This window comes from Pseudochaenichthys georgianus, unplaced genomic scaffold (assembly GCF_902827115.2).
Source record: "Pseudochaenichthys georgianus unplaced genomic scaffold, fPseGeo1.2 scaffold_396_arrow_ctg1, whole genome shotgun sequence".
NCBI lineage: Eukaryota > Metazoa > Chordata > Actinopteri > Perciformes > Channichthyidae > Pseudochaenichthys > Pseudochaenichthys georgianus.
In genome coordinates this window covers 122,382-142,113 of record NW_027262964.1, presented here as the reverse complement: position 1 = coordinate 142,113, position 19,732 = coordinate 122,382, and the positions used below count along the sequence as shown (strand labels likewise).

The following is a 19,732-nucleotide window of genomic DNA, read 5'->3' as shown; positions in this document are numbered from 1 at the left end:
GAACATGATGGAGGATGAAACATGTCACTTCCTGCCACGTTTAACTGAGCGATGGGTCAGCTGCCTCAGCTCAGGTGAACATGATGGAGGATGAAACATGTCACTTCCTGCCACGTTTAACTGAGCCATGGGTCAGCTGCCTCAGCTCAGGGGAACATGATGGAGGATGAAACATGTCACTTCCTGCCACGTTTAACTGAGCGATGGGTCAGCTGCCTCAGCTCAGGTGAACATGATGGAGAATGAAACATGTCACTTCCTGCCACGTTTAACTGAGCCATGGGTCAGCTGCCTCAGCTCAGGTGAACATGATGGAGGATGAAACATGTCACTTCCTGCCACGTTTAACTGAGCCATGGGTCAGCTGCCTCAGCTCAGGTGAACATGATGGAGGATGAAACGTGTCACTTCCTGCCACGTTTAACTGAGCGATGGGTCAGCTGCCTCAGCTCAGGTGAACATGATGGAGGATGAAACATGTCACTTCCTGCCACGTTTAACTGAGCCATGGGTCAGCTGCCTCAGCTCAGCTGAACATGATGGAGGATGAAACATGTCACTTCCTGCCACGTTTAACTGAGCCATGGGTCAGCTGCCTCAGCTCAGGGGAACATGATGGAGAATGAAACGTGTCACTTCCTGCCACGTTTAACTGAGCGATGGGTCAGCTGCCTCAGCTCAGGTGAACATGATGGAGAATGAAACATGTCACTTCCTCTCACGTTTAACTGAGCGATGGGTCAGCTGCCTCAGCTCAGGTGAACATGATGGAGGATGAAACATGTCACTTCCTCTCACGTTTAACTGAGCCATGGGTCAGCTGCCTCAGCTCAGGTGAACATGATGGAGAATGAAACATGTCACTTCCTGCCACGTTTAACTGAGCCATGGGTCAGCTGCCTCAGCTCAGGTGAACATGATGGAGGATGAAACATGTCACTTCCTGCCACGTTTAACTGAGCCATGGGTCAGCTGCCTCAGCTCAGGTGAACATGAAGGAGAGACTGAAGATGGCAGGATCAATAATACAGAGAATCCCAGCCAGCATGAATCATCCTTCCAGCATCAACGGAACATTAAATTAAGACTTTTCAAAGAAATCGTTGTTGAAAGCTTTGCAAAGTAGGAAGTTACACACATATATGCAGTATATACTTGTGTCTATATACTCGTATACAGAAGGATTATTCTTGTACATGTTTTGATTCGTTTGAACATTTCAGAAAAGGCTTTAATGCACCTGACTGAATTGTCTCGGATAGATGATATTACTTTATGAAAATGAGGCAATAACGATGTAGACTTTTACAAATGAAAGGTTTTTATTTTAATATATATTTCTTAGCAATAATTTAATTAATTAATCACCAAAAAAACAAAGGCTGGTTCCCTGTATTGACATCACGGTCTGTAGACCTGCTGCTCGTGAGAGAAAGAGCAGATAGTCCAGAACATCAGTCCAGAACATCAGTCCAGTTCATCAGTCCAGAACATCAGTCCAGAACATCAGTCCAGTTCATCAGTCCAGAACATCAGTCCAGTTCATCAGTCCAGAACATCAGTCCAGTTCATCAGTCCAGAACATCAGTCCAGAACATCAGTCCAGAACATCAGTCAAGAACATCAGTCCAGAACATCAGTCCAGTTCATCAGTCCAGAACATCAGTCCAGAACATCAGTCCAGTTCATCAGTCCAGAACATCAGTCCAGTTCATCAGTCCAGAACATCAGTCCAGAACATCAGTCCAGTTCATCAGTCCAGTTCATCATTCCAGAACATCAGTCCAGAACATCAGTCCAGAACATCAGTCCAGAACATCAGTCCAGTTCATCAGTTCAGTTCATCAGTCCAGTTCATCAGTCCAGTTCATCAGTTCAGTTCATCAGTCCAGTTCATCAGTCCAGTTCATCAGTCCAGAACATTAGTCCAGTTAATCAGTCCAGCTCATCAGTCCAGAACATCAGTCCAGAACATCAGCCCAGTTCATCAGTCCAGAACATCAGTCCAGAACATCAGTCCAGCTCATCAGTCTAGTTCATCAGTCCAGAACATCAGTCCAGAACATCAGTCCAGTTCATCAGTCCAGAACATCAGTCCAGAACATCAGTCCAGTTCATCAGTACAGTTCATCAGTCCAGTTTATCATTCCAGAACATCAGTCCAGAACATCAGTCCAGTTCATCAGTCCAGAACATCAGTCCAGAACAGCAGTCCAGTTCATCAGTCCAGTTCATCAGTCCAGAACATCAGTCCAGTTCATCAGTCCAGTTCATCAGTCCAGAACATCAGTCCAGTTCATCAGTCCAGCACATCAGTCCAGAACATCAGTCCAGTTCATCAGTCCAGAACATCAGTCCAGAACATCAGTCCAGTTCATCAGTCCGGTTCATCAGTCCAGAACATCAGTCCAGTTCATCAGTCCGGTTCATCGGTCCAGAACATCGGTCCAGTTCATCAGTCTAGTTCATCAGTCCAGAACATCAGTCCAGCTCATCAGTCCAGTTCATCAGTCCAGTTCATCAGTCCAGAACATCAGTCCAGCTCATCAGTCCAGTTCATCAGTCCAGAACATCAGTCCAGTTAATCAGTCCAGTTAATCAGTCCAGCTCATCAGTCCAGTTCATCAGTCCAGTTCATCAGAACATCAGTCCAGTTAATCAGTCCAGAACATCAGTCCAGTTAATCAGTCCAGCACATCAGTCCAGAACATCAGTCCAGCTCATCAGTCCAGTTCATCAGTCCAGAACATCAGTCCAGAACATCAGTCCAGCTCATCAGTCCAGTTCATCAGTCCAGAACATCAGTCCAGTTCATCAGTCCAGAACATCAGTCCAGTTCATCAGTACAGAACATCAGTCCAGTGCATCAGTCCAGTTCATCAGTCCAGAACACCAGTCCAGTTCATATGTCCAGTTCATCAGAATATCAGTCCAGAACATCATTCCAGTTCATTAGTCCAGTTCATCAGTCCAGAACATCAGTCCAGAACATCAGTCCAGAATATCAGTCCAGTTCATCAGAACATCAGTCCAGAACATCAGTCCAGTTCATCAGTCCAGAACATCAGTCCAGAACATCAGTCCAGCCTCCCAGTGGTTAGGCGAAGTACCCCCACAGGAACACGTTGATGGTCAGCAGCAGCAGGGCATTTATATTGCAGACGTTCCTCCAGAGCGGTGCCTCCTGCAGGGAGTTCAGCTCGAGGCCTTCAGGCTCCGCAGCCTCAGAGCCGGGAGCATTCAGACCGCAGAGCCTCAGAGCAGCCCTCCTCCACCATGAGGTCACCGGGCCAGAGGTCACCGGGCCAGAGGTCACCGGGCCAGAGGTCATCGGGTCAGAGGTCACCGGGCCAGTGGTCACCGGGCCAGAGGTCACCTGGGGAGCCGTGAGGTCGTGGCGAGGCTCCTGGCTGTGCCTGGACCACCAGGTGAGCCTGTAGAGCTGCAGAGAGAGGGGCTCACTTTAATAATATACCTTCTAATGTTAACCTCTGTTTACAGGCTTCACGTCCTCATTAAGAACATCAGTTACTCTACGTGCACCAACAGTTTGACACGCCCCCTCCCTCTTGTTTCACGATGCAACCCAGACTCTATCCCGGGTCTTTCTGCAGACAGTATCTCTGTAGACTGAGAAATACAATACAGCAGCTTAAAGTCTTTATTCACACACTCATTTCTGACTACCATGAGAAGTGTTGGGACCATTAGATACAGAGAGCACAGGATGAACATCATTACCTCTACTGTGGACAATTTACTTTCAAATAAACAAGCAATCCGTCTAAATGACCCCATAAATCTTCTACATTGACCCTACATTCATTTAACTACTGAAGATCAGTCCACTGAGACCCTGAACAATGTCATACATTGAGTCAGCATCCTCAATAACCCCCAGGACCCCTCAGAAGTGTCCAAATCAGCCAAGCCACAGCCCACCTAGGCTAGTATGCTAAGTAATGCTAACACGACTGATGCTAACTGTGTAAATGTCCCAACATATGCAGGTTAGCATCCAGCAGTCTCGATCTGCTGGAGGCCCTACTATACATGTATATCAGAACTATTTGGGGGTCTCAACATGTCCGGGGGTCAGGACTCTATGAGCTGCAAACACACTTTGAGGTCACAAAGAGTACATGTTTGTGGATGTATGTTCCTCACATGTTCTTCAGGGATGGGGGGCGTGGCCAGGCTGACAGCAGCGATGATGAGGCAGGTGAGAGCCAGCAGGATCAGGGCAAAGTGCAGATAGTGGACCTGAGCCAGGAGCGCAGGCCGGCCGTCAGGCTGCCCGCAGGCCGGAGCTTTAAAACTGAACTCCAGAACCATCCGGACCAGTCCCACCAGCAGCCCCCCCATCAGACCCCAGAACGCACCCTGAGGAGCACATGGACACATTCAAGAGTCACTGAGGCTGGGGACATTATAACACTATATCAAGTAGAACAATAACCCTGGTTTACTTTACACGAGAGAACCTCTGGAGAAATGTCCTCTGTCCTCACTGGTTACTGGGACCGAGATGTGGAACCAGTTTGGACATGTCAGTAAACTAATTAAAGAAAATAATTCCTCCTTACTGACTCTAAAACGACCCATGTTGTCTTTTTGCTTTATTATCTTCTCAGAGTTCCAGATAAGGGTTGTTTACATCAGCAGTTATATCAAACTGGCGAGTGTGTGTGTTTGTGTGTGTGTGTGTGTGTGTGTGTGTGTGTGTGTGTGTGTGTGTGTGTGTGTGTGTGTGTGTGTGTGTGTGTGTGTGTGTGTGTGTGTGTGTGTGTGTGTGTGTGTGTGTGTGTGTGTGTGTGTGTGTGTGTGTGTGTGTGTGTGTGTGTGTGTGTGTGTGTGTATTTACCTGCTCATTAGCACGGGGCCACAGGATGGCCATCAGGAAGACCGCGGTGATGGGAGGAGCCAGAAAGCTGGTCACTGATTGGATGTAATCGAACAGCTGTCCACTGTTGGCTGTCTGGATGACGGGAATCCACATCAGACTCACACACACCATGACCAGGACGAACACCCTAACATTAACACACATAACACATGTTACATACATGTATATAACACACATAACCCATATACACTGAACACAAATATAAACGCAACACTTTTGTTTCTGCTCCCATTTTTCATGAGATGAACTCAAAGATCTAAAACATTTTCTAAAAACACAAAATAACCATTTCTCTCAAATATTGTTCAGAAATCTGAAACAATGTGTGATGGTGAGCACTTCTCCTTTGCCGAGATGATCCATCCCACCTCACAGGTGTGGCATATCAAGATGCTGATTAGACAGCATGGTTATTGCACAGGTGTGCCTTAGGCTGGCCACAATAAAAGGCCACTCTGAAACTTGCATTTTTGCTTTATTGGGGGGGTCCAAAAACCAGGCAGTATCTGGTGTGAGGGGTAGGGGTAGGGTTACTCCTACAGGGCTCCTGTTCTCCAGCCCTGTTTTTGCAGGGTGCTGATTCTGTCAGCTGCAGCTGACCACGCCCCCCTTCAGCTGACCACGCCCCTGTAGCGAACCACACCCCCCTGCAGGAGAGGGGAGCGTGCTCTGATCAAGTCAGAAGAGGGGGAGAAAAATAGATTTCCGTCCTCCGTGTTTTATTATATTATTATATAGAGTCGTTATTCATTTTGTTTTAAAGCTCAATAAATAACAAAGAAGACCTTTGACCGGCACTTCTCTAATTTTGTCAGGAAGATTTAAACTTTAACGGACATCTTGACCGGCGAAATAAAACCTAACTGAAACTCTGCCGCACGGTCCCTGGTTCCTTGGAAGAGGCGGAGAGGTGTTTGTCATCTGTTGGTGGACTACCGGAGAGAATTACAGCGAGGGAGGGATTGCATTGAATTACAGCGAGGGAGCAAACGCTTGCCTCGGGGAGGGAGAAAAAGAGTCAGAGCGGAGAATAAACAGAAGGGCAACCATGCGCGGGAAGTCTTCTTCGCTGCTTTTGTGGCAGACTACAGCGTCTCCAGCGCTTTCGAGCGGCAATGGCCGGCCATGGCCCAAACTCTCATTCCACTGATAGGTGGAGAATTGACCAATAGTCGTAGCTCCACCGTCCTGACGTCAGGACAGTGTTCAAATCTGGATCAGTCTGTATCAGATCCGTTGCAGCCCCGTTTTTAGAGATGTGGGTATGGAGGAAAAGAGAGAGGGTTGTGTTTTCTGACACTTGGTGAGTTCCCTGGAACACCGGGGAAACATATTCATAATATTAATAATAATAACTGGGATTTCTATAGCGCCTTTCAAGGGACCCAAGGTCGCTTTACAGGAATAGGGCAAGCACAAACAAAACAAAACAAAACAAAGGTCAGACAGACAAAACAACAGATAGATTTAAGGGCCGAAAGCCTTGATGAACAGATGGGACTTGAGGGTCCTTTGAAGGCGTCCAGCGTGGGGATGTTGCGAATCTCCGCAGGGAGAGCGTTCCAGAGGGTGGGGGCTGCCACACTGAAGGCTCTGTCCCCGAAGGTTCTCAGTTTGGTGCGGGGGGTGGTGAGCAGGCCAGAGTCTGAAGACCGCAGGTTCCGGGGTGGGGCATGCGGGTGAAGGATGTCCGATAGGTACTGGGGGGCAAGGGCATGGAGGGACTTGTAGGTCAGGAGGAGGACTTTGTAAGTTATGCGGAACTTGACCGGCAACCAGTGGAGGTGGATGAGGGTGGGAGTGATGTGCTGCCAGGGCTTTGTGTGTGTGAGGACCCGATTTTTTTTTTTTTCATGTATAAAAGACGTACAAAAGTGCATTTTGCATGATAGGTCCCCTTTATCTAATACATTACTCTAATGAATTGTTGTTTATGTGTTCTTAGGTCATTATGACCCTCCTCTTCTCCTTGTACACAAACTCGCTCGGATCAGTCATCAGCCCGCATGGTTTTTCATACCACTGCTATGCTGACGACACCCAATGAGTCCTGCCCTTCCCCCGCTCAGAGACCCAGGTCGTCGCACGCATCTCTGCTCGTCTAGCTGACATCTCTCAGTGGATGTCCGCTCATCATCTCAAGCTCAACCTTGACAAGACTGAACTGCTTTTCCTTCCGGGAAAAGATCGTCCCACTCTTGACCTGACTATCAACATCGGCCCCTCTGTTGTTTCCCCGACTCAGACTGCAAGGACTCTGGGTGAGACCCTGGATAACAACCTGTCCTTCACTGCAAACATCGCTGCTGCAACCCGCTGCTGCAGATACACGCTCTCCAGCATCAGGAGGATGCCTCCCCAGCTGACCCAGAGAGCCACGCAGGTTCTGGTCCAGGCTCTCGTCACCTCACGCCTAGACTACTGCAGCTCCCTCCTGCTGGTCTGCCTGCATGCACCATCCGACCTCTGAGCTCACCCAGAATGCAGCGGCTCGTCTGGTCTTCAACCTTCCTGAATGTTCCCACACCACTCCGCTCCTCCGCTCCCTCCACTGGCTTCCGGTAACTGCTAGAATCCACTTCAAGACACTGGTACTTGCGTACCATGTTGCGAATGGATCTGGCCCTTCCTACATCCAGGACATGGTTAAACCGTGCACCCCAGCACGTGCACTCCGCTCTGCATCAGCCAAACGACTCGCTGCACCCTCGCTGCAAGGGGGGCCCAAGTTCCCATCAGCAGAAACACGTGGGTTTGCTGTCCTGGCTCCAAGATGGTGGAACGAGCTCCCATTGACATCAGGACAGCAGAAAGCTCACACACCTTCCAGACTGAAAACTCATCTCTTTCGACTCCACCTCGAGGATAGAACTACTAACAAAGCACTTATATACTAACAAAGGACTGGCTTCTCTAAAGCCAGTTGAGTAGCACTTGAAATGTTGGCTCTATGAAACCTGATGTACTTTATGATTCTGTTTTCTTCAAGTTTGTATTTTGTTGGTCGAACGCACTTATTGTGAGTCGCTTTGGATAAAAGCGTCAGCTAAATGCAATGTGATGTGCAGCTAACATGCAAACATTGCACCAAGAAATGGGGTCCCTTGGGTACTTTCCTCTCCTGTTATGGGGGAAGTACCACAATAAAAATAAGAAGTGGACGGCCCAGCTCCAGTGCCCCTTCGAGCTGCCACTGGTAGCCCATGCGGTCCTGGAAAAAATGGTTTATATATAAACGTATAACCCATGTAAAACACATGTATGTAACCCATGTAAAACACATGTATGTAACCCATTAGGGGTGTAACGGTATCCGTATTCGTCCCGCACCGTCACGGTTCGGACGTCGCGGTTCGGCACATGCAGTCACACGACGAATACGCCTCTTTTTTACGAGCCGTAAAAAAGTAATTCAAGGCAGTATCCACTACACTACATATAATCCAGGGGGCGGTATTGCGCCTAAAAGCTGTTTGCCAGCCGCCCTTAAACAACAAACGAAGAACAAGAAGAAACAACAACAAAACGAACAAAATACAAGAAGAAGAAAAGTTAGTATGGCGAGTTCAGATAACTCACAGGAGCTAGAACCCACCTGCTTCTTTTAAACCAGCTGTGGGAACATGTCGGGTTCCCTGTGGACTACAATAACGATGAAGTGTGCGAGTGGTGGATCGGACGAGGACGGTGGATCGGACGAGGACGGTGTGTCGGCGTTGTTCTACAGCGGTGCGGTATGCTAATGCCAACACACTCCAAACATGCTACATCACATCAGAAGGCATCACCCAGATTAGCCAATCACCGGAGCCCGGCAAAAGACAACAGCAGCTCAGCAGCTGATCCCCGCTGTTTGTAAGAAGCAAGAGACACGAGAGCCGAGAGACCAACATAAATAACGGAAGCTTTTGGCATAATGTTTTTCAACGACTGTGCGCTCTGGAAACACTTTCTTATTATTTATGATGTAATATTTTCAAGACATCCTTTTTAGTTTTACAGCTTGATGAAACCTTTTAGTTTGACATCAGCCATTATAGATACTATGGCCATCTGAGTGTGTGGTTTGTTTGTAACTGTTTAATGCAGTTAATTATTCAAAATGTCAGAGTTCTTTATTTTTAAACTGAAACTTGCACTACTGTTCAAACATAAATAACAACAAACCTGGAATTATGTATTTGGGACTTTTTTTTGCTTTTTCTTGTTGTACCGAACCGTGACCCCCAAACCGAGGTACGAACCGAACCGTGACTTCTGTGAACCGTTACACCCCTATAACCCATGTAAAACACATGTATGTAACCCATGTAAACACATGTACGTATCAGTCTCGGTACCTCCCCACCACCATCAGCTCCCTCTCTGTGGCTGCCGGTCTGGCCCGGTGGTACAGGTCCAGAGTGAACAGGGTGGAGCTGCTGTTAAAGATGGAGGTCAGGGAGGACATGAGAGCGGCTAGCATCACGGCCAGCATCAGCCCCCGCAGACCTGAGAGAGACAAAGGGGGAGGTTCGGCATTTAGCTTATTATATTTAAACTGTTTTGATTATTATATTTCAGTATATTTGCTCAACCCATGTTTCTAGTTATTATTATTATTTTATTTATGTTTTTTTCATTATGAATATGACTACTTCAGCAGCCAGGTACAAACATGGAGAAACAGGTGTGTGTGTGTGTGTGTGTGTGTGTGTGTGTGTGTGTGTGTGTGTGTGTGTGTGTGTGTGTGTGTGTGTGTGTGTGTGTGTGTGTGTGTGTGTGTGTGTGTGTGTGTGTGTGTGTGTGTGTGTGTGTGTGTGCGTGTGTGTGTGTGTGTGTGTGTGTGTGTGTGTGTGTGTGTGTGTGTGTGTGTGTGAGAGAGAGAGAGACTCACCCACAGGCATTAGCTCCACCACTAATTTAGGGTAGGCGATGTTGGAGCAGCCGACTGCAGCGCCACACACACTCTGACACACTGCTGGATCCACACAAGCTACCTCGTCTACACACACACACACACACACACACACACACACACACACACACACACACACACACACACACAGATTACCATATGTACTGGTTGATTGGTTGGTTGGGTAGTTAGTGGCAGCTGCATTGACTGACCTGGGAACAGTGATCGGCTGATCATGCCTGGCATGACGATGAAGAACATGGGCAGCAGCTTGAGGTACCCCCCCAACACACTGCCGCCTTTGGCATGAGACAAAGACTTAGCTGACAGAGACCTCTGGACTATAACCTACACACACACACACACACACACACACACACACACACACACACACACACACACACACACACACACACACACACACACACATATTAATCCTGTTCTATATGTGTCAAGGTTTGATGACACTGCAGGAAAGAGAGGGGGAAAGGATGCACTTTTCCCTGGGGCAGGCTTATATATGTATATACTTAAATATATATATATATATATACTTAAATATATATATACATATATAATGTACTAATACATGTATTACTCCCACACGGAGTCTGCTTTGTTGTATGGTGGTACAAACATTACCGATCTAAGAGAATACGTTGTGTAAAAGAACCTGGCAATAGACCTGATTCTGATCCTAAATACTTGCTATCCACAAAGGTTCTATATGGACCAAAGAGAGAGTGGGGGGGTGGGCGGCACAGTGTGGTGGTAGCATGCAGTGGAAATGCATTGTGGGGGATGTCACCTGGTCCGTGCACCAGACCCAGGTAGCCAGAACAGTGAGTCCGAACAGCAGGCCGGGCCAGGGGATGTCCCCCGACACGGGGTCTCTGAACAGGCTGAAGGCGTCGCTGCGAGGCAGGTGGCAGGTGGTGTTAGCAACCGTCACCGAGGGCACCGCCGACATGTAACCCTCCACAAGACCCTCGTACCAGCCGATCTCTGCAAAGGCTGGAAGACGCACACACACACACACACACACACACACACACACTTTACATCACGATATTAACGGGGGTTAGCCCCAGGTCAGCATTCGACCTGTGTCCCACCTACCTATGAACATGAGTGCAAAGGACCCCCCCACCATGATCACAGTCTGGAGTGCATCGGTGTAGATCACTGCTGCCAGGCCCCCTACACACACACATACACACACACACACACACACACACACACAATGGGGTATTTACTGGGGTTAGGACACTGGACTCTCCTCTTGTTAACACAGATCGTATTGCAGGGATCTAAGCTGTTCAAAAGATCGTTGACTTAGTGACGAGGGGACCAGAAGGTTTCAGGACTCTTTATCCACCACCTTGTGTGTGTGTGTGTGTGTGTGTGTGTGTGTGTGTGTGTGTGTGTGTGTGTGTGTGTGTGTGTGTGTGTGTGTGTGTGTGTGTGTGTGTGTGTGTGTGTGTGTGTGTGTGTGTGTGTGTGTGTGTGTGTGTGTGTGTGTGTGTGTGTGTGTGTGTGTGTGTGTGTGTGTACCTGCCACAGTGTAAACAGCAGTGACCAGCAGCAGTACTCCTGTAGACAGATAGAGGTCCCAGCCCAGCGACACCTGGATAAACAATGCCCCCGAAAATATGTCTGTCTGGGACACACACACACACACACACACACACACACACACACACACACACACACACAATACAAATGTGTCTACTCTGTCGGAGATTGTGCATTGTTTATGTGTTTATGTGTTTATGTGTTTATGTGTGTGTGTGTGTGTGTGTGTGTGTGTGTGTGTGTGTGTGTGTGTGTGTGTGTGTGTGTGTGTGTGTGTGTGTGTGTGTGTGTGTGTGTGTGTGTGTGTGTGTGTGTGTGTGTGTGTGTGTGTGTGTGTGTGTGTGTGTGTGTGTGTGTGTGTGTGTGTGTGTGTGTGTGTGTGTGTTCTCACAGATATTTTGGTGAAGATGTACAGGATGAGTGACAGCACGGACATGTAGATGCGGATCCTCTGGCCTCCGAAGCGCTTGGCCAGGTATTCGGGCATCGTGATCACCCCGGCAGAGATGTAGACCGGAATAAAGATCCAGCCCAGAGCCACCAGAACCCAGGCTGCCTGCACACACACACACACACACACACACACACACACACGCGCACACGCACATACACACACAGGTGCGCAGTAAGGGGGCGAAAAGTTAGGACGATTCTAAGGGCCCGTGACTGACAGGGGCCCCAAAATGTTTAGAACATTAAGAAAAAAATGTAAGTAACCTTTCATCAATCCTCAATAATTAACATTAATAGAACGTTATATTGATAAATTACTCACTAAACTTACGATTCATTTAACTTATTTTCTTCCAAAAGTTAATTACCCAAAGCCTCTGTACACCCCCTTCTATTTACATGTAATGGTTTGGTCCTGCCTCCAAACGCGGTGCGGCACCGGCACTTGCAGAGAGTGAAAGCATGTGAGGAGGGATGCTAGTACTTAGCCTACATACGTGAGTTGTACGATGTTTCAACGACCAACAAAGTCAGGCTGTAATAAAAGAAGAGAAATGAGAGAAAGAAAAGAGAGAGGGACTAAAGGGCGACAGCATGTCCCCCAGTTTCTCACAAGAAAAGGTGGGTGTGGTCCATGAGTGGTGGAAATTAGTCTGTTAGCTAATGTTTTTTTGTTTACTAAGCTGACATTAAAGGTGGGGTAGGTAAGTTTCAGAAACCGGCTCGAGTGCACTAACATTTGAAAGTACGCAGCCGAAAAGAATCCGCCCCTTCCTTCAGACTTCCTTACAGAGCACCTCCTCCAACACACACGAACGCGTAATGCACGCCCAATGAGGGCACGAGATACATTTGTGCGTGCAGGAGATGGAAGGCTGACAGACAGGGCGGCAATCCAATCGGATTGGATGTACTTTTTACAGTATTACGGGTTCTTCCACAGATGACATTTTTAATGGATTTGTTGTCAAAGCACTTAAGATATTCATTGCTATCGGGATGTTGAGAGCATTCCATGGAATATAACAAAAAGTGTACCTCGAGCCGGTTTCTGAAACTTACCTACCCCACCTTTAAGTACTGATAATATCTTTACAGAAAGTTCAGAGGTCTTTCATTTCACTGCTCTTTTAGCTGACATTTAAAGGTATGGTAGGTACTTAACTTCAGAAACACTTTTTGTGTTCATTGCTAACATCCCGATAGCAATGAATGAAATGCTTTGACAATAAATACATACAAAAAGGTCATCTGTGGAAGCTGTAAAAAGCACGACCAATCATCTGGATGGCCTACCTGCCTGTCAGCCTTCCATCTGTGCACAAACTGATCTCGTGCCCTCATTGGTCATGTGCGCGTTCGTGTGTGTTGGAGGAGGGGCTCTGTAAGGAACTCTGAAGGAAGGGGCAGATTTTTTTTGGTTGTGTACTTTCAAATTCTAGCGCACTCGAGCTGGTTTCTCCATTCGTACCTCCCTACCTTTAATAAATGCAGGCACATTTTAGCGCCTATTCATACTAAATCAGTTGTCCCTCCCCCCGGTGCCAGGACCAACAGATCCACCTTTAGGCTCAGCAGCCCTGTCCCCCCATAAGGCTGAACCTGAACCAGCTTTTCTCCCAACTGAAGGAGGTGAGCAGCATTGTGTTGAATGACATGTCACTTAACATATCTGAAGGGAGACTGGAATACAAAATATATATATATAACAAAAAGCTAACATCTAATTTAAATGATACATTTCAAACAGTATTTTCACACATAGCCAATGATCTACATAAAACAAAAAACTGCTTTTAGTCTATTTAGGATGATGGACAGTTTGAAGCATTGAGTGATCAGTCTGTAAACAAAATGTTAATCACAGACATTTTGGTTATGATATTAATACTAATGTTATTATATGAAAGCAGGGGTGGGGAACCTCCGGCCCCCGGGCCGTATACGGACCGCTAGACCCTTTGGTACGGCCCTCGAGGTAATTTATAAACAAATTGGCCTGTGCCTGGTGGTGGGGCCCAATGTGATATATTTTCATGGGGCCCAAAATCCCTGGCGGCGCCCCTGCACACACACACACACGGACACAGACACTCTCACACACACACACACACACACGGACACACACACTCTCACACACACACACACGGACACACACACCGAATGAAAGCACAGAAACACTCCAGGATGAGGACTACATGTTACTGTAGTCCTGAACTCTGAAGAGCTGCCCCCCTCCACCAGCAGACTGATGGGATTCATGGTGATGGATATCCCTCCCCAGGTCAAACCCTGTGTTCCTTACGTTCCACTCGAACCCCCCCACCGCGATGCCCCCGGCGGCTCCTGTTCCAGCCAGGCCGATGAAGAGGCCGCTGCCCACGTTGCTGGACATCAGAGAGGCTCCGATCTGCAGACAGCACGACAACAACATCAGCGACTGTACTCAGAGAGGTGGTTCATCACGTGGATCCATCTGACACAATGGCATGGCTGCTTCTTAACCCTTTAAACATATGCTAGGGTCCCTGAGCCTGTACTGTAGATGAGTCAGGAATAGTGATTGTACCAGTAATGAGCTATAGTCTGAAAACCAATCAGAAGAAATGACAGGGCTCATGGTCTCATTACTCCCCATGGTCATTCTCAAACTGCATCTGAATACATTCGATACATTAAATACATTCACTGTTATTCCCTGTGTCAGCAATTACATTACATTTAGCTGACGCTTTTATCCAGAGCGACTTACAATAAGTGCATTCGACCAGGAAGACACAACCTTGAAGAAAACAGAATCATAAAGTACATCAGGCTTCATAGAGCAAACACATTTCAAGTGCTGCTCAACTGGCTTTAGAGAAGCCAGTCCTTTGTTAGTATATAAGTGCTTTGTTAGTAGTTCTATCCTCGAGGTGGAGTCGAAGGAGATGAGTTTCAGTCTGGAAGGTGTGTGAGCTTTCTGCTGTCCTGATGTCAATGGGAGCTCGTTCCACCATTTTGGAGCCAGGATAGAAACCCACGTGTTTCTGCTGATGGGAACTTGGGTCCCCCTCGCAGCGAGGGTGCAGCGAGTCGTCTGGCTGATGCAGAGCGGAGTGCACGTGCTGGGGTGTACGGTTTAACCGTGTCCTGGATGTAGGAAGGGCCAGAGTCTTAAAGTGGATTCTAGCAGTTACCGGAAGCCAGTGGAGGGAGCGCAGGAGCGGCGTGGTGTGGGAACATTCAGGAAGGATGAAGAGCAGACGAGCCGCTGCATTCTGGGTGAGCTGCAGAGGTCTGATGGCACATGCAGGCAGACCAGCAGGAGGGAGTTGCAGTAGTCTAGGCGTGAGATGACGAGAGTCTGGACCAGAACCTGCGTGGCTTTCTGGGTCAGCTGAGGACGCATCCTCCTGATGCTGTAGAGCATGTATCTGCAGCAGCGGGTTGCAGCAGCGATGTTTGCAGTGAAGGACAGGTTGTTATCTAGGGTCACGCCCAGAGTCCTTGCAGTCTGAGTCGGGGAAACAACAGAGGGGCCGATGTTGATGGTCAGGTCAAGAGTGGGACAATCTTTTCCCCGAAGGAAAGCAGTTCAGTTTTGTCGAGGTTGAGCTTGAGGTGGTGAGCAGACATCCACTGAGAGATGTCAGCTAGACGAGCAGAGATGCGTGCGACGACCTGGGTCTCTGAGCGGGGGAAGGGCAGGACTCATTGGGTGTCGTCAGCGTAGCAGTGGTATGAAAAACCATGCGGGCTAATGACTGATCCGAGCGAGTTTGTGTACAGGGAGAAGAGGAGGGGACCAAGAACAGAGCCCTGAGGGACCCCTGTAGTTAATTGACTAGGGTCGGACTCGGACCCTCTCCAAGTGACCCTGTAAGTGCGGTCTTTGAGGTATGAGGTGAGGAGGGAAAGTGCAGAGCCTGAAACTCCAAGTTCTTGGAGAGTGAAGGAGGATCTGATGGTTCACCGTGTCGAATGCAGCAGACAGGTCCAACAGGATGAGGACAGAGGAGAGGGAGGCTGCTTTAGCCGTGTGCAGTTCCTCAGAGACAGCAAGGAGGCCAGTTTCTGTGGAGTGACCTGCCTTGAAACCAGACTGGTGCGGATCCAGAAGGTGGTTCTGAAGGAGATAGCAGGAGAGTTGTCTAAAGACAGGAACGGGAGGAGAGAGACAGGCCTGTAGTTTATAACATCAGACGGGTCGAGAGTGGGTTTCTTTAGGAGAGGGTTTACTCTCGCCTCCTTGAGACTGTTTGGAAAGTGACCAGAGGTTAGAGAAGTGTTGATGTAATGACCTTCCATGATTGGCTACTGGGTAACACATCTTATGTATTCAGTACAAAGCTGAACCACAGAGAGGTAAACAAACATACAAACAGATGTTGACAGGTTATGTAGAGTGAACAGTACATGAAGAGGACTACTCACCGGCCACCAGGTCATGGAGCGGCCGGCCAGGAAGTATCCCCTAACGGTGCTGCGGTTAGCCCGGGCCGACGCCTGAGAGCAGGACGGGAAGGGTTGGTTAGGACTCATCGAAGTACAAGAATACACACTTTACAGCAGATGAGAAGTACAACGTATGTACTCTCTCATTACTCTCTGACTCTCTCATTACTCTCTGACTCTCTCATTACTCACTGACTCTCTCATTACTCTCTGACTCTCTCATTACGCTCTGACTCTCTCATTACTCTCTGACTCTCTCATTACTCTCTGACTCTCTCATTACTCACTGACTCTCTCATTACTCTCTGACTCTCTCATTACTCTCTGACTCTCTCATTACTCTCTGACTCTCTCATTACTCTCTGACTCTCTCATTACTCACTGACTCTCTCATTACTCTCTGACTCTCTCATTACGCTCTGACTCTCTCATTACTCTCTGACTCTCTCATTACTCTCTGACTCTCTCATTACTCACTGACTCTCTCATTACTCTCTGACTCTCTCATTACTCTCTGACTCTCTCATTACTCTCTGACTCTCTCATTACTCACTGACTCTCTCATTACTCTCTGACTCTCTCATTACTCACTGACTCTCTCATTACTCTCTGACTTTCTCATTACTCTCTGACTTTCTCATTACTCTCTGACTCTCACTGACTCTCTCATTACTCTCTGACTCTCTCATTACTCTCTGACTCTCTCATTACTCTCTGACTCTCTTATTACTCACTGACTCTCTCATTACTCTCTGACTCTCTCATTACTCACTGACTCTCTCATTACTCTCTGACTCTCTCATTACTCACTGACTCTCTCATTACTCTCTGACTCTCTCATTACTCACTGACTCTCTCATTAATCTCTGACTCTCTCATTACTCTCTGACTCTCTTATTACTCTCTGACTCTCTCATTACTCACTGACTCTCTCATTACTCACCGACTCTCTCATTACTCAGAGACTCTCTAATTACTCTCTGACTCTCTCATTACTCTCTGACTCTCTCATTACTCACTGACTCTCTCATTACTCACTGACTCTCTCATTACTCTCTGTCTCTCTCATTACTCTCTGACTCTCTCATTACTCACTGACTCTTACTCTCTGACTCTCTCATTACTCACTGACTCTCTCATTACTCTCTGACTCTCTCATTACTCACTGACTCTCTCATTACTCTCTGACTCTCTCATTACTCTCTGACTCTCTCATTACTCTCTGACTCTCTCATTACTCACTGACTCTCTCATTACTCTCTCATTACTCTCTCATTACTCACTGACTCTCTCATTACTCACTGACTCTCTCATTACTCTCTGACTCTCTCATTACTCACTGACTCTCTCATTACTCACTGACTCTCTCATTACTCTCTGTCTCTCTCATTACTCTCTGACTCTCTCATTACTCTCTGACTCTCTCATTACTCACTGACTCTCTCATTACTCTCTGACTCTCTCATTACTCTCTGACTCTCTCATTACTCACTGACTCTCTCATTACTCTCTGACTCTCTCATTACTCTCTGACTCTCTCATTACTCACTGACTCTCTCATTACTCTCTGACTCTCTCATTACTCACTGACTCTCTCATTACTCAGAGTCAGAAACAGAAGAGTTTTACCCAGATCCCAACGAGCAGGACGAAGACGAAGTAGAGGACGAGGACAGCGATGTCAGCCGCCTCCATGCTGAGCCCTGAGGGGGGGGGCGTAGTGCTTCCTGCAGGGACACACAACCACACAATGACACACACATATACACACACAGAGGACACACACACACACAACCACAGAGGACACACAACCACAACATGACATATAACACATACACACACACAGAGGACACACAACACATACTTAGAGTAGTTTGAGTACTCTAAGTGATATATGTACTCTAAGTAGTACACAGCAGTATTACTAACACCGCCTCAGGACAGGGACACAGAAATCACTGCTTCTTCCTTATTGTTGCACACCGGATGACTCCCTGCTTAGAGCTGCTGAAACACACACACACACGCACACGCGCACACACACACACACATGCACGCGCACACACACACACACACACACACACACGCGCACACCTGTCTCATGATTAGTGTTCTGGAGTTCTGTCGAATCAACCAAACCTAACGAAGGTGAGAAAGAAGGCTCAGACCTGTAGTGGTAGACATGGCGCTCTTCTGTCACACTCGTTGTCTCCTCAGGCAGTAAATGTGTGTGTGTGTGTGTGTGTGTGTGTGTGTGTGTGTGTGTGTGTGTGTGTGTGTGTGTGTGTGTGTGTGTGTGTGTGTGTGTGTGTGTGTGTGTGTGTGTGTGTGTGTGTGTGTGTGTGTGTGTGTGTGTGTGTGTGTGTGTGTGTGTGTGTGTGTGTGTGTGTGTGTGTGTGTGTGTGTGTGTGTGTGTGTGTGTGTGTGTTGTCACCCTGAAGCTTAATGATTAATCAGCCTGTTATCCAGTGTCAGCTATCATTGGCAGAGTGAGCACAGTGGAGCCAGGAATGTGGAGTAGGGTCTCCGGGTCAGAGAGGCTGCTGGACCGTCCTTATGTTGGGCATTTACACAGTTAGCATCCATTAGCATCAGTTACACAGTTATGTTGGGCATTTACACAGTTAGCATTAGTTAGCATCAGTTAGCATCAATTAGCATCAGTTACACAGTTATGTTGGGCATTTACACAGTTAGCATCAGTTAGCAACAGTTAGCATCAATTAGCATCAGTTACACAGTTATGTTGGGCATTTACACAGTTAGCATCAGTTAGCAACAGTTAGCATCAATTAGCATCAGTTACACAGTTATGTTGGGCATTTACACAGTTAGCATCAGTTAGCTTCAATTAGCATCAGTTACACAGTTATGTTGGGCATTTACACAGTTAGCATCAGTTAGCAACAGTTAGCATCAATTAGCATCAGTTACACAGTTATGTTGGGCATTTACACAGTTAGCATCAGTTAGCAACAGTTTGCTTCAATTAGCATCAGTTACACAGTTATGTTGGGCATTTACACAGTTAGCATCAGTTAGCAACAGTTAGCTTCAATTAGCATCAGTTACACAGTTATGTTGGGCATTTACACAGTTAGCATCAGTTAGCAACAGTTAGCATCAATTAGCATCAGTTACACAGTTATGTTGGGCATTTACACAGTAGCATCAGTTAGCAACAGTTTACTTCAATTAGCATCAGTTACACAGTTATGTTGGGCATTTACACAGTTAGCATCAGTTAGCAACAGTTAGCATCAATTAGCATCAGTTACACAGTTATGTTGGGCATTTACACAGTTAGCAACAGTTAGCTTCAATTAGCATCAGTTACACAGTTATGTTGGGCATTTACACAGTAGCATCAGTTAGCAACAGTTTGCTTCAATTAGCATCAGTTACACAGTTATGTTGGGCATTTACACAGTTAGCATCAGTTAGCAACAGTTAGCTTCAATTAG

The 19,732-nt window shown here is 47.2% G+C and overlaps 1 protein-coding gene across 2 annotated transcripts; it reads right to left on the bottom strand.

The window, feature by feature from the left end:
* Window positions 1–1,738: 1,738 nt before the first annotated feature.
* Window positions 1,739–18,527, bottom strand: slc5a9 (solute carrier family 5 member 9). 2 transcript variants are annotated; one of them, XM_034078240.2, is made up of 14 exons: window positions 18,437–18,527; window positions 17,898–17,995; window positions 16,248–16,319; window positions 14,137–14,241; window positions 11,770–11,934; window positions 11,358–11,463; window positions 10,923–11,003; window positions 10,612–10,817; window positions 10,016–10,151; window positions 9,783–9,890; window positions 9,247–9,397; window positions 4,865–5,033; window positions 4,168–4,383; window positions 1,739–3,442 (listed from the first exon to the last, which is right to left on the bottom strand). In XM_034078240.2, the coding sequence occupies exons 1-14, from the start codon at window positions 18,450–18,452 to the stop codon at window positions 3,098–3,100; spliced, it is 1,974 nt and encodes a 657-aa protein (XP_033934131.1). In that variant the 5' UTR covers window positions 18,453–18,527; the 3' UTR covers window positions 1,739–3,097. The 2 variants fall into 2 exon arrangements, with proteins under 2 accessions (XP_033934131.1, XP_033934132.1); XM_034078241.2 differs by having other exon boundaries at window positions 18,363–18,442.
* Window positions 18,528–19,732: the final 1,205 nt, after the last annotated feature.